The sequence below is a fragment of the Aulostomus chinensis genome, chromosome 6 (genome assembly GCF_037954235.1).
Source record: "Aulostomus chinensis isolate RoL2024-O1b breed Wild chromosome 6, RoL_Achi_v1.0, whole genome shotgun sequence".
Lineage (NCBI taxonomy): Eukaryota > Metazoa > Chordata > Actinopteri > Syngnathiformes > Aulostomidae > Aulostomus > Aulostomus chinensis.
Genome location: NC_141325.1, coordinates 18,021,099 through 18,045,841, shown reverse-complemented (window position 1 = coordinate 18,045,841; position 24,743 = coordinate 18,021,099). Strand labels below are relative to the sequence as shown.

General features: G+C 38.9%; 2 protein-coding genes across 2 annotated transcripts; both read right to left on the bottom strand.

Moving 5' to 3' along the window:
* Positions 1 to 624: 624 nt before the first annotated feature.
* fbp2 (fructose-1,6-bisphosphatase 2) lies at positions 625 to 12,889 on the bottom strand. Its single transcript, XM_086205420.1, has 7 exons — positions 12,626 to 12,889; positions 11,201 to 11,363; positions 9,990 to 10,082; positions 8,872 to 9,012; positions 7,106 to 7,243; positions 3,421 to 3,540; positions 625 to 997 (listed from the first exon to the last, which is right to left on the bottom strand). The coding sequence occupies exons 1-7, from the start codon at positions 12,796 to 12,798 to the stop codon at positions 812 to 814; spliced, it is 1,014 nt and encodes a 337-aa protein (XP_086061546.1). The 5' UTR covers positions 12,799 to 12,889; the 3' UTR covers positions 625 to 811.
* Positions 12,890 to 14,174: 1,285 nt separating this feature from the next.
* On the bottom strand, positions 14,175 to 21,884 carry fbp1a (fructose-1,6-bisphosphatase 1a). Its single transcript, XM_086205419.1, has 7 exons — positions 21,632 to 21,884; positions 19,580 to 19,742; positions 18,206 to 18,298; positions 17,884 to 18,024; positions 17,659 to 17,796; positions 17,379 to 17,498; positions 14,175 to 14,799 (listed from the first exon to the last, which is right to left on the bottom strand). Exons 1-7 carry the CDS (start codon positions 21,799 to 21,801, stop codon positions 14,608 to 14,610), a joined length of 1,017 nt encoding a protein of 338 aa, XP_086061545.1. The 5' UTR covers positions 21,802 to 21,884; the 3' UTR covers positions 14,175 to 14,607.
* Between the last annotated feature and the right edge of the window lie 2,859 nt (positions 21,885 to 24,743).

Genomic DNA, 24,743 nt, shown 5'->3' with positions numbered 1-24,743 from the left:
TGAATAATTCAAATTGCCAAAAAAGGGCTTAGAACTTAAGTTGTCTTCTTTGTAACTGACCGTTCAAGGTGCAATGGATTCATCACCCTGATGTGGAGGGCATCAAGAGGTACCAGGACATGAACCAGCACTTCCCAACCTGCTGCTGCACCACAAATGTAATCACTTAAGTTGATCTTTGTAAATCTTCAGCATCACTGATTCATTTTGTTTGTATTTAATAATTGATACAACTTTGAATTAGTGAGGTCCAGCTTGACCTGCTACACAATTACATGGTATATATTTGGTTCTTCAGGCCTTATTAGAGGCTTCACTTACATTCACAGCGAGGTTGGTCAAAGCAGTGGCCGAGTCATGTGATTGGCTGTGCTGCGTGATGCGTGGTACTGGGAGCCTATAGGATTGTTGATCCTCAAACAATGGTGGTGATTCATGAGTATGTAACACCATGCCAATGACTTGATAAGCTTGTTTGCAAAGTCTTCTCAATGTAAAGGACTGAACAAATATGTCAACGAGGACCGCGACTGATGAAGACTTTACATAGAGAATGAATGCAGTAGTTTATTAGTCATGTAAGAAAATGTTAATGTATTACACTTTCCCAGAATCCAAAGCTGTTGGACTAACAGTTTGAGATTTTACTATAAATTTTAAGAAAAGTATCATGTTTCTAAAGGTGGAAACAACAAATCTTGCTTTGCAGATAATTTTTTATGATACAAAGTCCAAAAACAAAACAAAACAATATCTTTGAGGATGGCTTTATTCACTGCATTTTCTCCCACAAACAAAGGTCGTAGCAGCTTCACTGGTGCTTCTTGACGAAGTTCAGGAACTCGTTGACATCATCAGGGGAGCCGACTATAAAGGGCACCCGCTGGTGGAGGGCATCGGGCTGGACGTCCAGTATACGCTGGGTGCCAGTGGTGGCGAGGCCTCCTGCCTGCTCAATGAGGAAGGCAATGGGGTTGCACTCGTACAGCAGCCGCAGCTTCATTGGGAGGTTTTAGAGAAAAAAATGATTCAGTTTAGGTTTATTAAACTTTCTGATCTTCAAAAACAAGTCGTTCAATTGCATTAGTATTTGCAGCTGTTCCTTTTATAATTCAGTTCCTCTTTAATAATGTAGTTTCTCCTTTTCAAAAGAAGTATTCTTGGTTCTGATAACTTTTGAATGTTTTAGATTTTATTACTGATATTTGGTCAAAACATACCACAGCTGTACAAGGAAACATGCTGAAAAATATGAATAGATACAGACAGTCAGGTAATGATTCTGAAAGATGGCAGTGGAAGGGTTTTCAATGTTTCACTTCCTCGTAAATGGTTGTAGGTGTACAAGGTAAAACCACAGTAAAGTTGGCTGAAATATGGAGGGGTTTTTTGAGGGGGTTGCCAGAAAAAATATTATACATAAATTAAAATTATGGGGTTTTCCAAGGTTACAGGTGTTTCTAAATAATATTAATGTTATTATATTATTATTATTATTATTGCAATAACAGTAATACCCTGAACAGAAAGAATAAAAACAATATAAAATATGTCAAAATAATATAAAATGTAGGCAATGAAACAACAATGAAATGCAAGGAATGAAAAAAGAGCTGAGTGAAAAATGACAAAAATGAAAAAAGTGTTCAATCATTCCAGTCCCATATCAACAAAACCAAAACGAAAGAATTTGCTTGTCTGGAGAGGTTCGTTTTAGCTGGAATTTAAAGGTGGCAAGAGAATCAGAATGTCCTGAGATAGAGTCCCAGAGGTGGGGGCCAAGCAGCTGAAGGCTCTTGACCCCATGGGTGGTGGGAGGATGGATTGGGTGAATGTTTATAACTTCAGCTGCATGGTTGTTTTTTTGATACTTAGGCACTTGTTGTCATTACTCCTGCTTGTCCTGACTACTTGTACCTACTACATCAACACAAAGCTCTGAAATTCTTTTACCTAGCAGTAAATCAGAATCTGATTCTGATTATACGCTGGTGAAACATCAGTTTTGTTACAAATGTTAATGCATATCCAGTCCACAACACAGGACTAGATTGCTATAGGGGAACACTTGTTGTAAATTAATAGAATAATGAACTGACTCCTGAGTGAAAGGGTTTGTGAGTCATGCTAACTGGAAAAAAACTTTCTTTATCTCTGAGTTTCATTTGTCAGGGCAAGAAAAACTCATCTGACCCCAAGTTCTTCAGGGTATTGTGTCAGTTATGGACCTGAATGTGTAGTAAAAAAAAAAGAAAGAAAAAAAGACCTAAGTTCTTACCATCATAACATCAGAAGGAATTATCCTTTAACAGGTCTCTGGCTCTGTTCTTGATCATTTCAAGACCAGTTTGGTATACTGGTATCATAACTGGGCCATTTATGGAATAGCTCTAGTATTTGCGTAATATTTGCTATCCTGCTGAGAATACGGTGATAAGAATTCCTCTCTAAATGGTAAACATGATCCAGCAGTGGCTGACATGTGAAAGTGACCCTGTAGCTGCACTGTTGGGAATCACCTGATCATTTTGGTGTGAACAAGTTCGCACTGGTCTATCCTGCCTCGTAATACAGCCGTGTTCAGGAGTTGCTCCCTAGTGACACTCAGTCACTGCAGCATGAAGGAGTGGCAGAGGGGAGCTCTGATACTGGTGGAGTTACGGTAAGTAATTATAACCGAGTTTCACCAAAGAAGCACAAAAGCGAAAACAGGTGCTTTTTTTTGACAACAGCATTTTTGCCATTTTGGCCTGAATATATCAGATGGTGCAATTAGCTTTGACCTCTTGTGAAATAAATCTTTGTAAATAGTGAAGTAAAATCTTTGTTTCTACCCTCAGCTCATGCTAAGGAAGCTAGAATTTCTTAGCATTCCTTTCTTAAAATAGTGTTGGACATCCCAACTTTCTAGAAATATGCTGCCCCCTCTGGATGGAGTGTGGAAAATTTAAGACTCACTTGTTCGATTGAATATAAATTGGAACATGTTCTAAATGTTCATATATTAGCCAAAGAAAGATATATTGTGTTAATCAGTTAAATTTTGACTAGCCCAAAGGTACAGAGGGCCAGGTAGGATGTTTCTTTTTTTCTTTTTTCTTCATGCTAAGCTAACTTGCTGTGTTGCTTCTCTTTACCAGACATGTAGCAAAATAGCAAAATGTGCATTTCCTAAAATGTTAAATAATCCCTGACACTGTATATGAGGACTTTCTGAGTCCAGGATTGTTCTCTAAAAACCTGAAAGAGTTTTCAACAGACTCATGTGAAATCCATGCACACTGGTCAAATGTATTTATTCGCACGAATAGAAATGCACAGCTTTGTTTCTGAGGGGTTTTAATAGTTTTTAAATCGTAGGAAAATAATAATACTAATAATACTTGATTAAAAATGCTTGAAACTATCCTAACTAATTACCTTTCCCTTTGGGTTCTTCTCATTGGCTGGGTACAGGAAGATTCCTCCATAGGTGATGGTACGGTGAACATCAGAAACCATGGAGCCAACATACCGGGCTCCATAGGGGGCGCTGCCATCCTGCAAGGTGTTGGATATTAAACTACATGAACGAGGAATGATTTAAACCAGTCTCACATTGATAAAAAAAAAAGTGTCCAGGTTTCATGGTCCAGGTCACATGTTAGTAAACTATAAAGATTCTTCAGGACATGCACAAACTTTCTTCACCACTTTCATGAAGTGACCACTTCACCTCTACATCCTGTACACAGGAAAAACTCTTGTCACTTACAAAGAATTTCAGAGGAAACTGAAATTCTAGGCAGGAAAAATATCAAACTATAACAAAAAATAATCTTTTGGTGTAGATCTAAGTATGCTCAAAGCACTGATGGAATTTGGGCAAAGTTTAGCTGTGAGGATCCAATTGAGACATCAGTGTCTAATACACTGTTGTTTTTATGATCCTCAATTTTCCCTCTACATAGCATGATTGTGAGTAAACAGACTGATATCGAAGTGACTCTTATCTAAAGGGACTTTTTATCATCTAAACAGTTGATGAATGGACTCAGTAACACACACAATTGAGGCACTCTCATTGAAACGTGTGTTCTGCTAGTATTTCCTCTAAAACAAAGAATCGTGCCACTTTTGAATATTTATATGTTGAACCTCAAATGAGCCACTGAAGAGTGATTTTGTTCAGTTTAGTCACAAAGGATTCCTTTTTTTCTGCCAAGTCAGAAAAATAAAACTTGTAGGATATATAAAGATATCCAAGATTCCCCAAACTCTGCTGTTGTAGAATAGTACCAAAGGTTAATTTAATCTCACTTTATGTTCTATTTACAATTTTCGGAATTGCTAAAACACAAAATTCTCTTCTCTCAACTAAATGCTCAATAGCTTGCACCCATTTATTGAATCGGTCACTCTGGTGGCAAAACGCTAAACAATTTTAACTTGTCAAAGCTTGAAAAACATTGCTTTAATAAATGGAAACGTTTCCGGCTGATTTGGTTATTAAAATATCAATGAAGTTGGATATACACGTAAGAGGTTCAACAGGAGGCTCAGATTCATTCAGAGACTTGTTTTTCTTTCCTGACATGCTGCCGTGGCAGAAAGTTAAACAGCAAACATCACAAAGGTCAAAGTTTACCTGGCTGGAAAATGAGGTTAGATTAGAGACCTGCTGCTTTTCCATAAACCTATGTAGAATAATAACAATGTAAAGAGGTAAAGACTCAACAATATGGACCGAATGTCAAGGTCTGGTTCGACTTGTGTATTTTATTACGTCTCATTGACTGAATTTACACGCTGACGTGAAGTTTTGTAATGAAACAGCAGCCTGACGGAGGTTTGTGTTCAGACCTGACCAATGTGATGCAGAGCCATGTGCCCACTGAGTCACATCCCAGTCATCGTAAGGGCGGGAGCCTAATGGTTGTGCTATTTCCTGAGAGCCTGCCAAACTGTGTAACACTCACAAACACTGAAAACACACATCCAGATGGCCACAGTCGGAACAATGTGACCGAACGAAGAAGAAAAAAACAGCAGTAGCAAGGGAACAAGTTTAAGTGACTTGAATGACTCGAACAAATCGTCTTCTACAAGAGTGTTCATGCTGACAAAGTCTCAGGCCAGGCGATGCCCACCTGACTCTGTGTGGTTGTATTTTTTTAGGACGTTTGCAACAGATATGGTTTATTTTCCTCACGTCATGTTGTTGTTTCACACCCATGGACCAGAAAATCACCTAATTCTATATTAATGCTGAGACTGAGATGGCTTAATCTGTGGGAAAGTATCTGAAGGAAAGGAAGAAAACAATTCTATATTACACAGATTTTGTAAAGAATTTTGTTTAAAGCAAGAAAATTCAAACAAAAACATGTTTTTTGATACATTGCTAAAACATAAAAATGTTACACTTTTCGTTGTTTCTTTCGATTCAGATGTATGTATCTATGTATTTATGTAATTTTATTAAAACACCATATAAATACATAGTAATATATTTTTGGGGATAGAACTTGGACGCTGTGGCAAAACGTATCAATCTGAGTTGTTCAAATCCGAATGCAATAATGAACTTTGTCAGGGTGAAAGAACTCTTGTACCACTATGAAATCCAACAGCTCTCCTATGAATCTTCAACAATAAAAAAGGAATGAAACTTCTGAACAACAAGCTTCTGTGTTCAACAACAGATTTTTATTTATTTTGATATAAAGGTGTTGTGTAATGCTCGTGTTTAGCACATTCGCGTGGAAATAGACTGAACCTTATGGAAGAAGAAGAAATGATTTTGTTTTGGTATTGAACGTATTTTTGAATGTTTTCAACAGTTAGTTATTCTGCGTCTGCACCGGAAACCGTCACAGTGACTGTTACTGAATTTTTCGGAGCCTCAACTCAAGGCTGCAGGCCATGTTTGATCATCAACATAAATATTTAAGTGAAGTATTCCTTTAATCTCACCTGAGGATTTGTTAGCGCCATGATAAGGTGGTAACTGTCAAAGAAAAGAAAGTCATTTTCTCTAAATTTGCTCAAGCTTATGTCTGAGGGAGGATTAAATAAACTGATGTGTGTGTGTGTGTGTGTGTGTGGGGGGGGGGGGTGTGACTTGTTGGAGAGGAGCTGAGTGTGCGTGTGTGTAAATTCTGGTTTGTAGATGAGAAGCAGCCATATCCTGGAGAACAGGATGTTTCCTGCAGCTCAGCTGACCATGCAGCCATCCTTCCTCCTGGCCTGACAAACCATGACATGCACTCAAGGAACTGCCCATCACATTTCCAGCTCAGTATGGCAGCAATTCACTTCATCTGCCGGTGGTTTTACAAAGGAACTTAAAGGATGTTTCTCTGACAATATAACATCTCTTAAGCTTTTACACTGAGTCCGATATTTCCTGTTTGTCAGGGTTTTACTTAACTGTCTACTTAAAGTGAGCCACTCATTTTCAGCCGTTGTACAACATATCAAGTGACTTATGACTCAGAAAACTGTGTCAGAAAGGAAAGCATCATCAAAGTAGAAGCTGTGTGAGTGGACAAGGTCAGCTTTGGTTCAAGGCCTCAGACTCAGGAAAACTGATCAATGTCACAACTTTGGCTCAGATGAAAGGATGTTGATGTGGAAACCCATAAAATGCCGCAGTACTGAAGATCCTGTAAGTCAGCGTAATGAGAAACGCTGTATGTCAAATTCTACAACTTTCTCCGAAATATTTAATTTGTTGAAACAATGATTAACATCCTAAAATAAAGGTTTAGTATCTCAAAATGATAAGAATCACTTCAAATAGTTGTTTGGAATAGTTCTTTATCTCAAAACAACAATAAACCTTCTCAAAATAATGATTTAGTACCTCAAGATGATGACGATTGATTTCAAAGCATGTCACCGTCTCAAAATCACGACTTCGTACCATAAAAGAGTGGAAAAATAATCAATTAATTTTTCAAAACTTATGGGAAACTCCAAAAAATGAACTACCTGTGCTATTCTATTATTCTGAAGAAAAAATAATCATTCTGAAATACAAAGTTGTCCAACAGTTTTGTTTTTTCATCCCAGTGTTAGATAAGGTTCGAGGATCTGTGTGCAGCATTGATGGTGCTCTCACCTCAGGATACTTCTTGTGCTTAAGGTACTCATTAATGGACGGGTGGAAGTATTTGGCGTAACCCTCGTTCAGACTGTAGATCTTTCCTTTGGGCTTGATTTTTACATTTCTCTCTGTCAGGATGAACTCACCGATTGCCTGAAAAGCACAAATATTTCTGTTTTATTTGAAACATTTATTCAGTGGGAGAACTTTGCTACGATTCTTTGTTGTAATGAAGCTCAACACTGCACCTTAATGTATAAAAAACAGTCCATGAAGAGCTTGTGATAAAGAAGTCTGGAAGAAGTTATATTTCAACCATGATGTGACATACTGTGGTGAGCTGGCGTCAGCGGCCGGCTGGCTGATGGATATCATGCCAAATTCATGTTGTTGTAACGGTTGAGTTGTAGCTGATAAAATCTAATTTGATAATAAATGCAGCATTCCTGAACTTAATATCTGCCATAACCGCAGAGTTCTGTCTTTGTGTAAATATCCATCCATCCATTTTCTATATCGTCTATCCGTCAGGGGTTGCGGGGGGTGGAGCCTATCCCAGCTGATATTGGGCGAGAGGCAGGATTCACCCTGGACAGGTCACCAGTCCATCGCAGGGCCATCAGGAGCAATTAGGGGCTCAGTGTCTTGCTCAAGGGTACTTTGACATGGTCACCGGGGGAAGTGAGGATCGAACCAGCGACTCTTTGATTGCTAGACGGCCCCTCTACCTCTGAGCCATGCTGCCCCTTGGGTGTAAATATTTGATAAAGAATTCCATCCCACGTATTTTGTTTCCACTTTCTTAGGCTTCATCCCTGTACTTTGTCTGTAAGGTTAAGAGCTGAACTGACCCCCGGGCCTTGACCTGGGTCTGGGAGTGAACCTGTGGTGCCTGTCATAATTCTTTTGGAATTGTAATTTTGTTGTTAGAACACTAGTAGTAAAACTGACCAGGGTGAACCCCGCCTCTCGCCTGACAGCCGCTGGGATAGGCTCCAGCCCCCCCCCGCAACCCTTAACAGGATAAGTGGAAGAAAAAGGATGGATGGAAGAAGTACTGAGTGGGTGATAATTAATGTCAACCAGGTGTGGCTGAGAACTGGCGGGAACTTAACAGGAAGTGGAAGTGAAACAGGGATGACAGAGATTAAGAAAATAAAACAGGAAGTGGATTGAGTCCAGAAAATGCCTACAGTCGGTGAGCATAACATTACTGAATGACTGTTTAGTAGGGGGGGACCTTGTACATTTGTATTGGAAATGTCCAATAAATTGTCCAGTGTAAGCCGTCTCTGAGTCTCCAGTCTGTTTCTGTTTCCAAAGAACATTTTCATCACACAAAATTCCTCTACAATATTAAAAAAAAAATCACATAAAACAAAGGATTACTGAAATGAAAATATTACTTTTACTTCTTTACTACATGCTGTTTATATTCAACTTGTGGCAGTAAAATAATATTTAGAATGCCAACTGTTATAAAAGTTCAAAGGATTAGATAGATTTAAACATAGATAAGAACTGTGGCATACTCAGTTCAGTTCAACAAAATAAAAAATTGACCATGTGTCATCATAGTCCCTTATTGAACTGTAGAGGTGTGACTGCTGGGTCAATATTTTCTCAGTTTTCATTTAATAAAACCATGTAACAGCAAAGAAGTAGGACAAGAGACACTAATTGGACGTAGAAGCCATCTTTGGGAAGCATTTCAATCCTTCATCTCACATTGTCCAGTAAAACCTCAGGCATTCAGTTGCAGTGGGGACTGAACTACTTACAGGGTCCAGCATGAAAAAGTTGAGGCCTGCGCCGGTGCTGAGGGCTACCAGGGTGGCGCTGCCATACAGGGCATAGCCTGCACACACAATATTGTTGCCTGGCTGGAGGGCATCTTTCTCTGTGGGCTCCGCCTCTGATACCTGAAGGGGCCAGGGGAGTGGCATCATGATGAACAGTGTCACACTAAAAACTTGTGGATGAACAACTGGATCCAAATAGAAAACAGCATTATTTTAATCAGATGACTGGTGATGATATCGGTAGCATTGACACTCGGAATTCAATGAATCTTGATTGAAAATAAAAGCTGCTTTAACAGTACGTGCTGATATCAACAAATACGAGTTGTTACGACTTTAAATTACAAATAGACAGAAGATGGGAAAAGTATGAGCTGGGAGAGTTTTCCTGCTTTTCTATGTACCTTTAAGTTGTAGATTACAATGAAAATATACAAAAGAAGAAAAATAAAGAGTAAAGCATCTACTATCACTGTATCAAAAACAAATGCTTGTGTGCTTCTGCATAATATTAACTTACTCTTACTACAGGCATGTAACATTGTTCGCTGTACAGCAGCGCCCCCTTGTGTTCATGGAGAGCGACTGTATGTTGAATTTGTATACAAATAACTATAAACTGCTCTCACCTTCTTTAACATATTGATCAGCATAGCTATTTTATAATTTTTCAGAAACATCCAAAGTTAAAAAGATAGCAATGTGTGTGTTTACTGCTTTCTTTTCCTAAATGTATTTCTTATTTTAAGGCATCTGTCCTTCATACACATGCATGAAATGTTATCAGTTTTAGTACATAAAATATAAACACTCAGGGGTAAGCTGCTATTCATATTAATCTGTCATCACATTATCAGTAAAAATTAATTGTAATATATCTTAAATGGTTTATAGGCAAGCATAGAACTAACTCCAAACAAGGCAGTGTCTCAATTTAAAGGGAAAATAGTTTTGCTGCAGGAGTTTAGTGTCCTTCCCTTCAACAATACATCATGTTTATTCACTATATTGATTTCCAAAAAACATTTAAGGTTCTTGTTTATGCAACAGAATAAAATATTTTACCAGAACGGCATCTTTTGGTTGTATGTACTGACCCTTTTGTAGATGGCGAATATGGTGCCAATAGAAGCCAAACAGTCAATGTTACTGGAGCCATCCAGTGGGTCAAAACAGACCACATACTTTCCCTAGAAGAAAATAAAAGTCACAAAGTCACATTATTGAATTTGATTTCCTGTTGTATGATTACATTCCAGCAATTAATCATGTAACTTTTTATCATCAAAATATATTGTCGCTACCTAGCTCCACGTGCAGCTAACAGAAAAAAGGCAACAATAACATCCTGTTAATAGTCCCGTATTAGACTTGATGTTCATTAATGAGGGGGACTTGTTTGTCAGTCCTGAATAATTTATTGATCGTCTGATAGAGCTTCTTTCTTTTGTTATTCAATATTAGCTGTGCTGGTTCACCTCCTTCCCGTTGGTTCAGGGAAATATCTCATCCCTTCCCCTGGTCAAATGTAGTCCACATGGTGTTTGTTACAGATACCGTGATCATGTGTTATTATGTTAGTTAGCCAGTGTGCACATATTGCACATATGCACCATTGCATAGTTTGAAGAGAAATGTACATTATTGATAGTTTAATCATTAAACAATCAATTGAATTGTTTGCAGCTGGGTGCAGCACTTTCGGAGTTGTGCACTGCAGTACTATATTGTGTTGTTGATCTGTTATTATGTATCAGATGTTTTCAACTGCATGCAGCTCTTATGCTCCACTGCAATGTTTTGTTGATAATGTATGTTATGTGTTATTTACAGAATTTCATTGGCATATATTGCTTGATGCCAGATATGTAGCCAAAGACAAAATTTCCCTCTGGACATCTTGTTACACGACATTCGGCTGCATTAAAAGTAACATGCTGAATATTACGTGATTTTAAGGCCATCCTTTACTAAAAGCTTCTGACAACATTCATTGTGGAGAGTTTCAATGAGGAGAACAGAATAAGCAGTACCATCATGCCCCCCCCCCTTAAAAATAATATTATGAATTTGAAAAAAGGACCACAGGTCTCCCAAAGCAGTCTAACCTAGTTTCATTTAATAATATAACATTATCACTAACATGAATGTATTTTACTGAAGCTTCATCACACCATTTCAGATTTAAGAGGAACTGTAAAAACCTTCAAACTTCTCCATCAGCAAAAGACATGATGCGCATTCATGGCATCGACTTGCTCAATTCTGTGATTGCTAACTAAGCAAAATGGCGAGCGTATATACTGACCCTTTTATCCTTTGGGGTGAGGATGAGCTCCTTGTTCTCCTCAGACACCATGCAGCAGGTGCTGTAGGAGGCCTGCAGCATGTTGATGACCAGGTCGTTCGACAGCACGTCCAGCTTCTTCACATCATCCCCCGTCACGTTGATGGAGCCAGCCAGGCCCTGTCTGCATGGGTCAGTCAGTCAAGAAGGTGTCACTCACACACATTGACATGCCAGTGGTGAGAGGAGAGCCAGTTGTGAGGTGCTGCTGGACTTGGTTGATGGGAAAGCTTTCAAACAATGGAACAACTGATGCATTTTAAAGTTTACAGTTTACAAAGACAGCTCTAATGATCTTCATTTGGTTTCAAAACAGTGTGAATTCAGTTACATAATTTCAATGTGCATCAAGTTCTCTGAATAATGGTCCATTCTTCAGGAGCAGGCCATGCAAAATTTGTTTTCACTAGATATGAACTCAACAGGCCGCATACATGAATTGTTCTTATGCTCAAATTTGCTCTTACACACTCATTTAAGCCCTCGATGCACTTTTACAGACAGGAAGCAAAGCCTGAGGGGTGTTTGTAACTCCTTGCTCCTGACATATATTCGGCAACATTAACATAATTGCAAGCCTGAGTGATTGACAGTTACTGAGGGAAGCAAATATTTACTTGTTAAAGCTTGAAAAAAAAGAAGCTGAGTATAACTGCAGCTCTGTTTATTTTTGCTCTAGAATGAAAATTTGGGGGTTTGCTGATGCTCAGACTCAGCAAGAAATCAGGTGTTTTTTTTAAAAACTTGTCACTTGCATTTTTAAAATTTTAACTGTAAAAAATGATCTACACAGTCAACGATAATAATAATGTACTATCCAACAAACAAGAAGCAGCTGAGTTTGTGTTCATTACAAAATGTCCAAGTCCAAATTTAAGATTTACCTCTTCCTGAGAGGCTAAACTCTAAACCCTGAAGGACACTGAGAATGCTGTTCTCCGGACTCAATTCCCCAAACAAAAAGTTAGTTGTTACATCACTTTTCCACAATCCAAAATGTTGTGAAAGCTACATTTTTTCGATTTCTATGTTTTTCTGAAAAACTGCACTGTTTTATCACTCTTAGATTAAGATGATGAAACCTCAGATTTAGAAATGTCATTGTCCTGCTTTCAGCTCTACTAATGCCATGAAAGATTCAATCATATCACCTGCTGACATTTTGCAAGCGCTGCAATCAGATCTGATTAATCTTTGACAATTTTCAAACTCTCAGCTTAAGGACACAAAACCACAGTCTTGAATAAGTCCTGGACCCCTCCAACTAATGTAGGAGTGAAAGAAAATGTCCAACAGCTCAATGACCGCTGTTGCACCCTGACCTCTGACCTCTTAGTGTAAGAATGCAAACCACACAGAGATGAATAATCGCTCCTCAGTACTTACAGGTGGGCCAGACCTGCCTTCCGCACAGCAGAGGAAATGGCTTTGATGGCGGTTAGGATAGCGTTGATGAGCTGGGTCAGCTCACCAGTGGCCCCCTTAGCCTGGCGGCCAGTCTCGATCACGAACCGAGTCAGGGTCCATACGTCCGTGTCAAATGCTGACTGGTCTGACATGGTGGGTTTTAGTCCCTCCTGGTGGACAACAGGTTGCGTGCTCACTGGGTGGAGGACAGACAGCAAATGGGCGACCTTATTACCAGCTGAGTCCTTTTCATTCCCTGAGCCATGAAGGCCAGCCAGCGGATCTATTTGTGAGAGCAGCCGAGTGGAAGAGTGAGTGTGTGTGTGTGTGTGTGTGTGTGTGTGTGTGTGTATGGGTGTGTGTGTAGAGATGGGTGGGGGGGTGTCAAGTGTCAGCAAAAGAGACAAGGTTTAAACCTGCACATGACAAGCATTTTGTTAGTGTTAACTCGGGTAACATTTGTTAAATAAATAAATAAATGAATGAATAAACAAATAAATATATATAATTATGCAATATTTATATACATATAGTTTCAGTATACACTACAACACTATACTGTATATGTACTATTATATTATATATATGATTATACTATTTATGTACCATTAATAGTCACACTGTATATATATATATATATATATATATATATATATATGATTATGTAATATTCATATACATACAGTTTCAGTATACACTACAACACTCTGTATGTACTATTATATTATACATACTATTATACTATTTATGTACCATTAATAGTCACACTGTGTGTATATATATATATATATATATATACACAGTATATATATGTGTATATATATATATATACTGTGTGTATATATATACACACAGTGTATATATATATATATACTGTGTATATATATATACACACAGTGTATATATATATATATATATATATATATAGTCTCATAATTTTACGAGGTTTGATATTTTTAGCACTTTTTTTTGTTTTGTTTTATAAAATAGTGATTCTAACAAAAATAAACCACAGTGATTTGCACTGTATTGCTCCACACACCACAGCAATATGTACCTTAATTAATAAAGGGTTGCAAAGACATCCTGCTTGCACAGAGCAAAATTGGATGTCATAAGTTAAATTATCTCCAAAACGAAAATAAATCAAATCTCTTTATCTAAAATGTTGTTTTGTTGCTTTTTTCCACAACTTGCAACAATTCAGAATTGAGTTTGAAGGTTTTTTTTTCCTAACCTAGGACCGGGGCCTTCTGAGCTGCAACAACAGAAATTCAATTTAATTCATGAATTAAAAGAGACATGACTTTTTAAAATCAAGAGAGTTGCAGTTGACTCTGTTGTTAAGTTTTCGCACAACAGCAGCTCAACTGAGCTTTAAATATCATGTGAGCTTCCACTGACCTTTAGCTTAAAGGTCGACTCCTCTGGATAAAGTATCTGCACTTCTAACTTTCATTTCACAAATTCAAAGTATTCATTTCAGCATTTGTGTCTATGTAAAATGAGTATGCAGGACAAAGAAATAGCTTATTGAACTCATTTGGATTTATTTAGATGCAGCAAATTAAATAGCAATTGATCACATGATGAAGCCTCTGACATGGATGCATCAAGGTTGTATTTGGTCCTTCACATGTCTAGAACGTCTGTTCATGCTAATCAAGGCACATTGGAGGTAAACTGAGAAATAGTCTTCACTTTGGGTTCATTAAGTGCAGTTATTTTGGTCACATTTTTTGGTAGTTTTCTAGTAGCTTCTTTGGTATCCATCAATATTAGTGGTATAAAAACCTTGTAGCTCCAAATGTGGTTATTCTTTTTGTTTTACAAACCACCGTTTTCAACTTTCAGCTCCACCCTTCAAACTCAACAATACATGATCAAATACATGTACGTTCCCTGAAAACCAACAATGTGGAAGTACAAGGTTTTCCACAAACAGCGATGGTTGTGCGGTCTCACTTCCTGGCATGCTTCTTGCAGATGGCAATGTACTCCAGCACGTCGTCAGGGGAGCCCATAGCCACAGGGGCTCGCTGGTGGATGCTCTCAGGCTGGATGTCTAGGATGTTCTCTGAGCCAGTGGAGGCCATGCCTCCTGCTTGCTCCATGATGAATGCCATTGGGTTACCTTCATACAGCAGCCGCAGCTTTGAGGAAGACAGGGAGTTCAGTTTCTTGTTCTCATGTTAAACTCCAAAAATAATTTTCAAATAATCAACAAAACACTCCACTAAACCTATGAAGGTAAAGGAATTACTGAAAGAGCCCACATAGAGTTACAAATAACTTCTGCTTTTTTTTCCAACAGTTGACAATGCAAACAAGAAACATCCTGCAAAGGAGAAGGGGTTCTAAAGACACCATGTTCATCCCTGAGACTTATGAGACCATTGGGAAACTTCCAAAAATGTCTTCTTTCAGTTATGATGGTGCTTCAGTTCAAAAATAATTGAATATGATAAGAAGAATCTCATATTTACATCGTGACATTGTAACATTACAAAGACATTTCAGATGTAAGTGGAATGTTTCGATGTGGTCATACAGCCATGTTTAGCTGATGTTCCATTTTGATTATTTTATGGTCAAATTGCAGCATTTTTTAAACTTTTTATACAGTGCAAGGTTTTTTTCATTCATTCGTGGGCCACAAGAGATGTTCCCTTTGGAGTTTTGTGGAGGAAAAAAAAAGTTAGAAATGACCCAACTGGTTTAAAAAGAGTCTTAACAGTAACAGAATGTGGAGCTCTTTAAAGAATTAACATTTTCCTGTAATGTAACAAAAGAAATTGTACAAATATTCTGGGAAAGAAATGCAAAGGATCACACAAACATTATAAACATTATGTGTTGGTCCCATAAAGGTTCCTGGGATCACCAGGTTCTGCAAATGCCACAATAACATAATGTACAGACCCACAGACAAACGTTCCCACAACATCATTTCACTCAAGACTTAAGAGTCAAATATCAGCCCAGGATACAAGAAAGGAACCATTTTTGAGCGGAAATGAAGTAAGATACCAACCAAATCCTGAAAAAAGTTGCTCTATATGTATATACCTTAACCAGCAGACTGCAGCTTTTGGGGAAATTATCTTGTAGTCTTTCCTCCTCAGAGGATGACAAGAAGATATACACTGCTCTGCTCTGTCCTGCATTTGGGCGCTGCAACTGGCTGACTAGCACAATGAATGGTAGTGGGCAATGTTAGCATTCAAAAATATGAGACCTTGTTACGTTCTCAACTGGATGCATAAAATTTAATAGCCTTGGCTGACAATTTAAGACAGGATAAGAATATTAATTAAAATCATGACGTCTTATAATTTTTCAATGACTTTTGAGGGAGGAATGCTAGCACTTCCCACCCACTACCATTCACTGTGCTAAGACAGCTAGCCATCAGTACTTAGTACACCTCAGGGCGGTAGTGGTCAGCACTGTCGCCTCACAGCAAGAAGGTTCTCAGTTCGAGCCCCGGCTCGAGCACAGGATCTGTGGAGTTTGCATGTGCTCCCTCTCTCCAGGTACTCTGGCTTCCTCCCACAGTCCAAAGACATCAAGAGGGGACGAGGCTGATTGATACTCTAAATTGACCGTAGGTGTGACTGTGAGTGTGAATGGTTGTCTGTCTCTATGTGTTGGCCCTGTGATGGACTGGCGACCTGTCCAGGGTGAACACCGCCTCTCGCTCGAAAGCCGCTGGGATAGGCTCCAGCCCCCCACAACCCTTAATAAGATATGTGGAAGAAAATGGATGGATGGATGGAAGGATGGACTAAGTCCTCAGTATGATAAATAGTGTAACATAAAACTAAACTAAACTAAAGGCTGAGGACTCTTAATGTCTTTTATACATTTTTATGTCCCTTAAGTCCACGAGCAGTGTTCATAGACTCATGAGTTAATTTATTTCCTCATTCTCTTAACAGACAAAATATTCACGTCATCAGTTCACTAAATCATGGGTGCTGGTAGTTAGAAACCATTACTGTTAATATGCAAACACTATCACTGTCACATTATAAGTCAACTAAAAGAAAATATGATGTGCCTCATCTTGCACATACTGGGAGGATGTGGCAACTGAGGAAACAACATTGTGACACGATCGTCTATATGGTCTCATGTTACTGCTGAGACTTAGAGCTTTCTAGACAGAAGTGGAAGAAAAATCGGAATGGAACTGAAGTGGGTGTAATACATCATTGTAGCTAATGGTGTTATTCAGTTTGTTTTCAAAAGCACAAATAACCATGGAAATATAATGTTGATACATTTTTATTCGATATACTGATCTCTTGTACGCTGCGTCTGAGAATAAACAGAGGCCACGTGTACATGAAGCAATCCTGCAATATTAAAACGATGAGGAGGATACACTGAATAAGATGCCGTAATGTAAGTAGCATTTTCTAACAACCATCACCTGGATAAGGTCATTGTCGGAATGAGCAATAATCGGATTAAGACATGGAGTGCTCTGATTTTGATTGCATGTTGAAGTGCTTGTGCACATGTATACACTTTGATCACACTGCCGAATCCTACCAACGTTTTTGCGGCATTGTAGTAACATACACGATGGTAAAACTGCTTCCAGATGCATGGTCCAGCTTTCAGTGAGAGGACTATGCAAGAGATTACTGTCATCTGCGCAAACGTAGATAATGAATTTTACTCTAGTAATTCGAGGTTAAGGAGAGGAGAAACAGGACTGTACCTTTCCCTCTGGGCTCTTTACATTTCCTGGGTACAGAAAGATGCCTCCATACATGAGTGTTCGGTGGACGTCTGCCACCATGGAGCCGATGTAACGAGCATTGTAGGGCTCACTGCCATCCTTCAATAAAAAAGTTGCATTAGTTACAACAGTTGAATACAATTCAGTGTGATGACCTGGAGTGTTTTCACACACACACATTGGTTGTTGAGTTCGTAAACTTCTCATGGAGTCTTTAAAATGCATGAAATTCTTACTCAGTGATAACAGACAGCATTACCTGAGGAAATTTCTTCTTCTGCAGGTATTCTGTGACAGCAGGGTCAAAGTACTTCGCATAACCTTCATTTAAACTGTAGATTTTGCCTCGCTTTTTAATCTTCACGTCCCGATCGACCAGGATAAACTCACCAATTGCCTGGCGAACAGAAAGCAAAAAAAAAAAGACCAAAATATTCAGACACTGATATTTAATACGAAAGAATTTTGTTCGGGGACTACTCACTGGGTCGAGCATGAAGCCGTTGACTCCCTGGCCAGTGGAGATGACCATCATGGTGGCGCTCCCATAGAGGGCATAACCTGCCGCCACGAGGTTCCTGCCAGACTGCAGGGCGTCTCTCTCGCAGGGCTCATCATCTGTGGTCTGAGACAAATCACGCATGTCATATTCATGTAATCTTTCCTTAACATTTCATTGTCAAGTACGATTACAAAAGTAAATCAGTGTGGAGGATTTGGCATAACATGCAACATACACAGTTTTAGTGTTGGACTTCAAAAGCTCTGTGTTGGTTTGTAAAGAATAATGACTCTTTTGCTAGTACCTTTTTATAGATGGCAAAAATGGTACCAATAGAGACGAGACAGTCGATGTTGGAGGAGCCGTCCAAAGGATCGAAACACACAATGTACTTGCCCTAAGAGAAGGAAAAGTGTTAGCAGTGTTATATGTTGTTGTCCAAGATAGCTGTAGATCATCTGATGCCAGTGAGGATTGCTGTATTGAATAAAGGGTGAATGAAATCAACCCGAGTTAAATGAGGAGTGGGGGTCAGCTGACCTCCAGTAGTAATACTACATCTGAATTTGAAGAATTATTGGACACAGTATGCATAGGCAAAATATTACTCGTGTGCGGTGCCTGCAATGCCAATGCAGGAGAAAAAAAAATCACAATTTTTTTATACAATACGAATGTGCGATCGAGGCTTCATGACCTTGTGTTCGTGTAAATTATTCATGTATACACTTTGTGGAAGTTACAAGATGCAGTATTTTTTTTGTTTAAATGAGCCACACACACTCAACTTTGTCAGCATAGCTGTCGCAGTCCAGCAAGACATAAAAAACAAAGTGACCATGTTTGCTCAGGATACCAGATGACATCATGATTGAATGTCCTAATAGTCCACATAGCTGAAATGTTTGAGATTGAAATGGCTGTGGCTGGAAGAAGAGTTCTGCCGCCACCTATGGATCCCGACATTCCCAACAAGGAGATTTAAACGAAGTTAGCAAGCAATCAAACCAATCAGGACTGCTTTCTACCCCCCCCCCCCCCCCCCAAATAATCATGGCTCTTGATTGGTTCTTGTAGTTAATGACGTGAATTTACTAAGTGGTTGGCAAAACATAGCAGTAGAATCTTTTCTGGTTGCATTTTGTTACACTCACTTGCTCGGGGGGGGGGGGGCTAGTTCTCCACCCTCGAATAGTTTTTTTAGATAGGAGGGGGGCAGACATATCTGCACACCTCAACACACGCTCGTGAGGTACAGATGGTCTCAGCTATACAAAAGAAACCCAGAAACAAGCAAATTTTATTTTGACTCATTATTCTAATGCTATATACAAAATAACAGCGCCACCATGAGGTTGATTGTATTATTTCTAGTGCTGGTATGTTTTACATTTAGGATCCATGTGGCAAGTTTCTGAGCTCCAGATACTTAATGCAGAGAGTTAAAGCTCTTTCAATAGATTGATTTACACTTGTGCCCTGAGCTGCTCTAAATAGTTATGAGACATTGAAGTTCTCACAGAGAGAACTTTATGATCCTGTTTTGCTTTAGAAATTTGATCCCAAATAACAGAAAGTATAGTTCCTGAGCTTCTTGGAGTCCACAGGAATGTCAAACACGAAGCTTCAGGAGGAAATAAACGTGCAAATTGAACTCTGGTCCCACAGACAGGCTCACCCTGGTTTCTGGCTCGACGATGATGATTTTGTCATTCTCTTCTGAGACCAGCACACATGAGGTGAAGGATGACTTGAGCATGTTGATGATCAGATCGTTGGATAGAATATCCAACTTCTTTACCTGGTCACCCGTCACATTCGTGCTGCCAGCAATGCCATAACTGAAACCACAGACAAGATGAGACAGCATGAAATCTGCTAGACTTTCTTCTGCTGCTGTTTTAGATCATAAATGTTCACTTCACAACATTTCTACCTTCTAATCAGAATTCCTAGTTAACATACACTAAGATTACCTAAACAGCTACAGCTCAGTAGATAAATCAGACTGGACTACATCATAACTTTAATCTCAAGGTTTGATGTGAAAACATGAGAAACAAAGGATGTGAGAGGATTTCTAAACTGCAACTTGTGATTGAGAAAAGTATTGCACCAACAGCTGAAGCGATGGCTGCCTCAGAATCTTATCAGCCACTGAAGTTCAGCAAGAAATGCTGCTCAGAGGACACAGTAAGAAAAACACAGGGAAAAATGTAGCTAAACTCATTGTATTCAGAATCAGAAAAGACTTTATTGCCAAGTATGGTTTTATACATACGAGGAATTTGTTGTGGTGCTGTTGGTGCATGCAGTCCAATAATCTAAACAAAACTAACTTCTTAAGTGCAGAAGCATATATAAAGATATAAACATAAATATATACAGTCTGTTATGATGAATAAATCAGCAGTGCAGTCGGCAGTAATAATACCACAGACAAATGTGCAGATGAAAAGGTGCAAAAGAACAAGTAGTCCAAGTTGAGCGTTAATGTAATGCAAATGTATATGTATACGTATTGATTTATTATACTATAGTAATACGTTGTACTATAGTATAATATTGCAAAAAAAATACACTTTTGCCCCGTATACTTCCACAGTTTCTAAATAATAAAATAAGATCCTGTAGATACACGTCAGGCTCGTCTATGTTTATAGTTTCCTTTTCACAACTCATATCTAATTCAGCAAAACATACTCTGAAGTATCAATCACCTAAATCAAAGTTATCCTCAACATATCACTAATGTCCCAGTTATTTTCTTGATACATTCTTTTAAATAAGATATTATTAGAGCAACAATTTAAGTTTTCATCCAAAGACTTTGACAGTTTCACTCCATATATGGAAATAAACTTTGTGTAATTTGGTCAAATAGAGTTTAGAAATTAAATTTCCTCCTATGATCCTCATCCCAATATTTAACTTTGCAGATTTTCAGGCAAATCAACCATCTTTACATTTCTATTTATGAGACTGTGTAAACAACCTATTTTGGCAACATAACCATTTGGTTATATGTCATTCATTATAAAATAAATATTTGATCAAGTCTTTAATTTATTTATCATCATCAATGATGATGAAAGACACTAAATACATGATTTATGGGGCTTTTATAAATGCTTTGGGCAAAAATAAAATTACTTTTTCCCAAACTCAAACTGTTTACATGTGTTTTTCAGTATGTATAAAATGTGAATCTATCTTATAAACTTGTTATTATACATGTAAAATTAATATCACTAAATGCCAACTATGGGACAAAATCAGTTTTAAGATGTCAGCATAAAAGTGTTGTACATCCTTATCTTAAATTCTTTCCTGTCCAGGAGAAGCCAACAATATGAGTCTAGTTTTGGAGCAATCAAGTTTAATCCAAACAACACTGAAATGAGGACATACACTTCATGTAAAATATTAACACAGCAGTTCTTTGTCATGTTTTTTAAGTTTTCAAATAGTCAAGACGATCAAGTAAAACATAAATCAGATAATAATGCTTATATAGATGAAGTTTGTTTATCGAGATCATGTGAAAGTGGGCGTGATGGTTACAGGTATGCGCCTCCTGATTGGCGCAAAGAGGATCTGCCGCTCCAGTTTTAGAGAATGTAGATGTACACGCATGACAGTGACAGAAACTTTCGATCCTTCAACTATTACAGGAAACTATCCCCATATTCTTTCATTCTTGACCCTGTCGACAAGATTTTCTACTCACAGGTGGGCGATTCCAGCTTTACGCACCGCGCTGGAGATGGCCTTCACCGCCGTGCACAGAGAGTTAAGCAGCGTGGTCAGCTCCCCGGTGCCCTTCGCCTTCTTACCCTCCTCCATCACGAAGCGGGTCATGGTGACCACGTTGGTGTCAAAGGCTCCCTGATCGGACATGTTGGTCAGTGATGATGTCCCAGAGTAGAAGGTGGAGGAAGTGCTGCGGGATTTAAATGCGCTGCAACGCGGAACTTTGTAGGGGGGTTGTCAAAGACGAAGGGACCAATCCCGGCCCGCTGGAGAGGTGTGGCCCGGTTGGAAACACAAGCCGCTTTGTACAAACTAAACTGATGAAATGATAGTGTTACCAAGGGAGGGATGTGACCAGAAGAATGAACGCTGTGCATGCCTAAATACACTGCTTGCACAAGACTTTTCATCAGGCTTGATAACGAGCCCCTCGCCATCTGAATGTGCACTATGACATTCTTGCTGCCCTCGGACACATGAACTTCTCAGCATTCAGATTTATTTTAGAAATCTGTTTCTGTCTTCCCTATATGGAAGTCTGTAAAAGTGTGTAGTTTTAGCTCGTATTTCCAAATAGTAGCGTCTCTGCAGATATTTTAGGTATGTTTTCAATAATATGGTAACATCCAAGGATGATTAATTCTGTCAAAAGAGTCACATTATGTATTCTACAATGTTTAATGATTTCCTGTTACTTCATAATACATACTTCCTGGAGAAATATGTTTTTAGGAGCCAACTGTAAAATAAAGAAACAACTACCCCTCTGAACAAGTCCATACGGTGACAACAGTGGCCTCATTCATGAAATGGTCTAACAAGTGTATTCTTGTCAGACTGTTTTCACCCTCAATTTGGTCTAACAGACAGAAAGCATAGCCTGATGATGGTTATTGCTCTTGTAACTGTCATCAGATGTCAGGGGTTACAGATAGTCATCGGGTTTTGCTTCCTGTGGCTGAGACCAAGAAGAGGTCTAAATAAAAAAGTCCTATAGTGTGGAAGAAACATTTGTGCATGGGAACTATCCATGAGCATGAAAGTACTTAAAAAGTGTGTGTACCTCCCAACAAAGGCAGAATTTTGGGCCTGGGCCCTAATTAAAGCTGCGAGCAGTGATGAGCTGGTCTTTGGGGAGGGAATGATGAATGCGTACAGTGTGGTAAAAATATCAGTTCTTGTGTCCACATGTGCTACTAATGAACAAACACTTGTATGATGTTGTTGTACATTGTGTGAGGAAAACACTGTAATCCTGATGTAAATCAAATGGTATTTGTTACATCAGGCTTACTTCCTGTAACCACTACGTTGGGTTGTGACTATGAATTAAATTAATCTTTTAGGTGTCTTCAGGGCAGGACTCACATTAAAACATCAAGCATGGAAAAGATCTGACCATGTGGAGTCCAGTTTCTAGAATTTCATGTTCTATGGATAAATATCAAGTTTGGCTGCCTCACCACAGGAACACCATTTAACTAAAACTCAGTTTTCCCAGTAACTCATCCCAAAGTTCATAAACTGTCTCTGTCTCTGCTCTACCCATAGTACATCAAAGTGTAAAAAAAAAAAAGCCCCTTTCTCATGTCAGCAGGTGATACTATGACTAATTGCCCCAAAATTTGATTGATTAATTTGATTTGGTGAGAATCAGCATTATAGCTTTTGCATAATCCTGCAAACAAACAAAAAAAATACCACCTTAAGAAAGGAGGTAATGGGGCCCATTGCACAATTTAACCAATGTGCAAATTACTGTAGATTTAAGTTTTCTAATAACGTATTGCTGCCTACTCTGCTCCAGTTTTCTTGATTCATCTGTGCTCCATTTGTTTGAGATAACATAAAGAGTCATTCTTTACATGTTTGCATACTGAGCTAGTAATCAGATTCTGAATAAATTACAAGCCATATGGATGTAATTCGTGACATCGGTATACTTTTACCAATAATAGATCTACTCCAGTTGAGTGTCTTCTCATGCATTTTCAAAGAATTTTAAAATATTTTTATGAAGTAAAAAGTCAGGCCTCTTTATATATCATGCAAGCACAAGCAGAACGCTCTTCTTTCCACTCACCCTAGATCATTTCATCAACAAGGAAGTTAGACAGAAAATATCCTACAACCTTTTATTTCCTTGAGCTCTTACAACAAACACCACAAGGTGGCATCCTTAGCCAGTCTGGCTTTCTGGAACACTCTAGAACATCCATCCATCCATTGTCTTCCGCTTGTTCCTATTAAGGTTTGCGGGGGGGGGGGGGGGGGGGGGCTGGAGCCTATCCCAGCAGCTTTCGAGCGAGAAGCGGGGTTCACCCTCAGGTCGCCAGTCCATCGCAGGGCCAACACATAGAGACAGACAACCATTCACACTCACAGTCACACCTACAGTCAATTTAGAGAATCAATCAGCCTCGTCCCCTCTTGATGTCTTTGGACTGTGGGAGGAAGCTGGAGTACCAGAGAAAACCCACACAGGAACAGAGAGAACATGGAGACTCCACACAGAAAGATCCTGTGCCCGAGCCAGGACTCGAACCTGAAACCTTCGTGCTGTGAGGCAACAGAACAGAGCGTGCTTATTCCCACTTACATCCAGTTTAGAAAATGAGGTACAGCCTCTTCTGACTTACTTTTGTATAACAGTAAAACTTTTCCCAAATCTTTTCCCACTCATTTTCACAGATGAATGAGGTATGAGTCCTCTCCAAAAACTCGAGAGGATATGGCGCTCCTTCAAACTGGAAGAGTCACATGCCAGTTAGCAAGACATCCTTAAAGCTTATAGGAAAGCCCTCTGAAAAATAGCACTGCCTACTACTCAGCGTTAGCACAGTAACACAAGAACAACCCCAGGTTTCTCTTCAGCACTGTAGCCAGACTGATAAAGAGCCACATCTCTATGAAGCCAAGTATTCCTGTTTACCTGAAAACAACAACAACTCTGGATCCAGAAGTTGTGGCCAACTACAGAGCAATCTCAATCTTCCTTTTCTCTCCAAAATTCTAGAGAAAGCAGTTGCTAAACAGCTCTGTGACTTTCTCCAGAGCAACAGCTTATTAGAGGATTTCCATTTAGGTTT

Excerpts from the sequence above, each read along its gene's own strand:
- fbp1a (XM_086205419.1), bottom strand. The coding sequence starts at position 21,801 with ATGTCCGATCAGGGAGCCTTTGACACCAACGTGGTCACCATGACCCGC. Across the intron at positions 18,299-19,579 it reads TCGTCGAGCCAGAAACCAGG|GGCAAGTACATTGTGTGTTT; the intron begins GTGAGCCTGTCT and ends TCCTTCTCTTAG. Across the intron at positions 17,499-17,658 it reads AGAAGAAGAAATTTCCTCAG|GATGGCAGTGAGCCCTACAA; the intron begins GTAATGCTGTCT and ends TTTTTATTGAAG.
- fbp2 (XM_086205420.1), bottom strand. The coding sequence starts at position 12,798 with ATGTCAGACCAGTCAGCATTTGACACGGACGTATGGACCCTGACTCGG. Across the intron at positions 11,364-12,625 it reads AAGGCAGGTCTGGCCCACCT|ACAGGGCCTGGCTGGCTCCA; the intron begins GTAAGTACTGAG and ends TGACCCATGCAG. Across the intron at positions 9,013-9,989 it reads TATTCGCCATCTACAAAAGG|GTATCAGAGGCGGAGCCCAC; the intron begins GTCAGTACATAC and ends TGGCCCCTTCAG.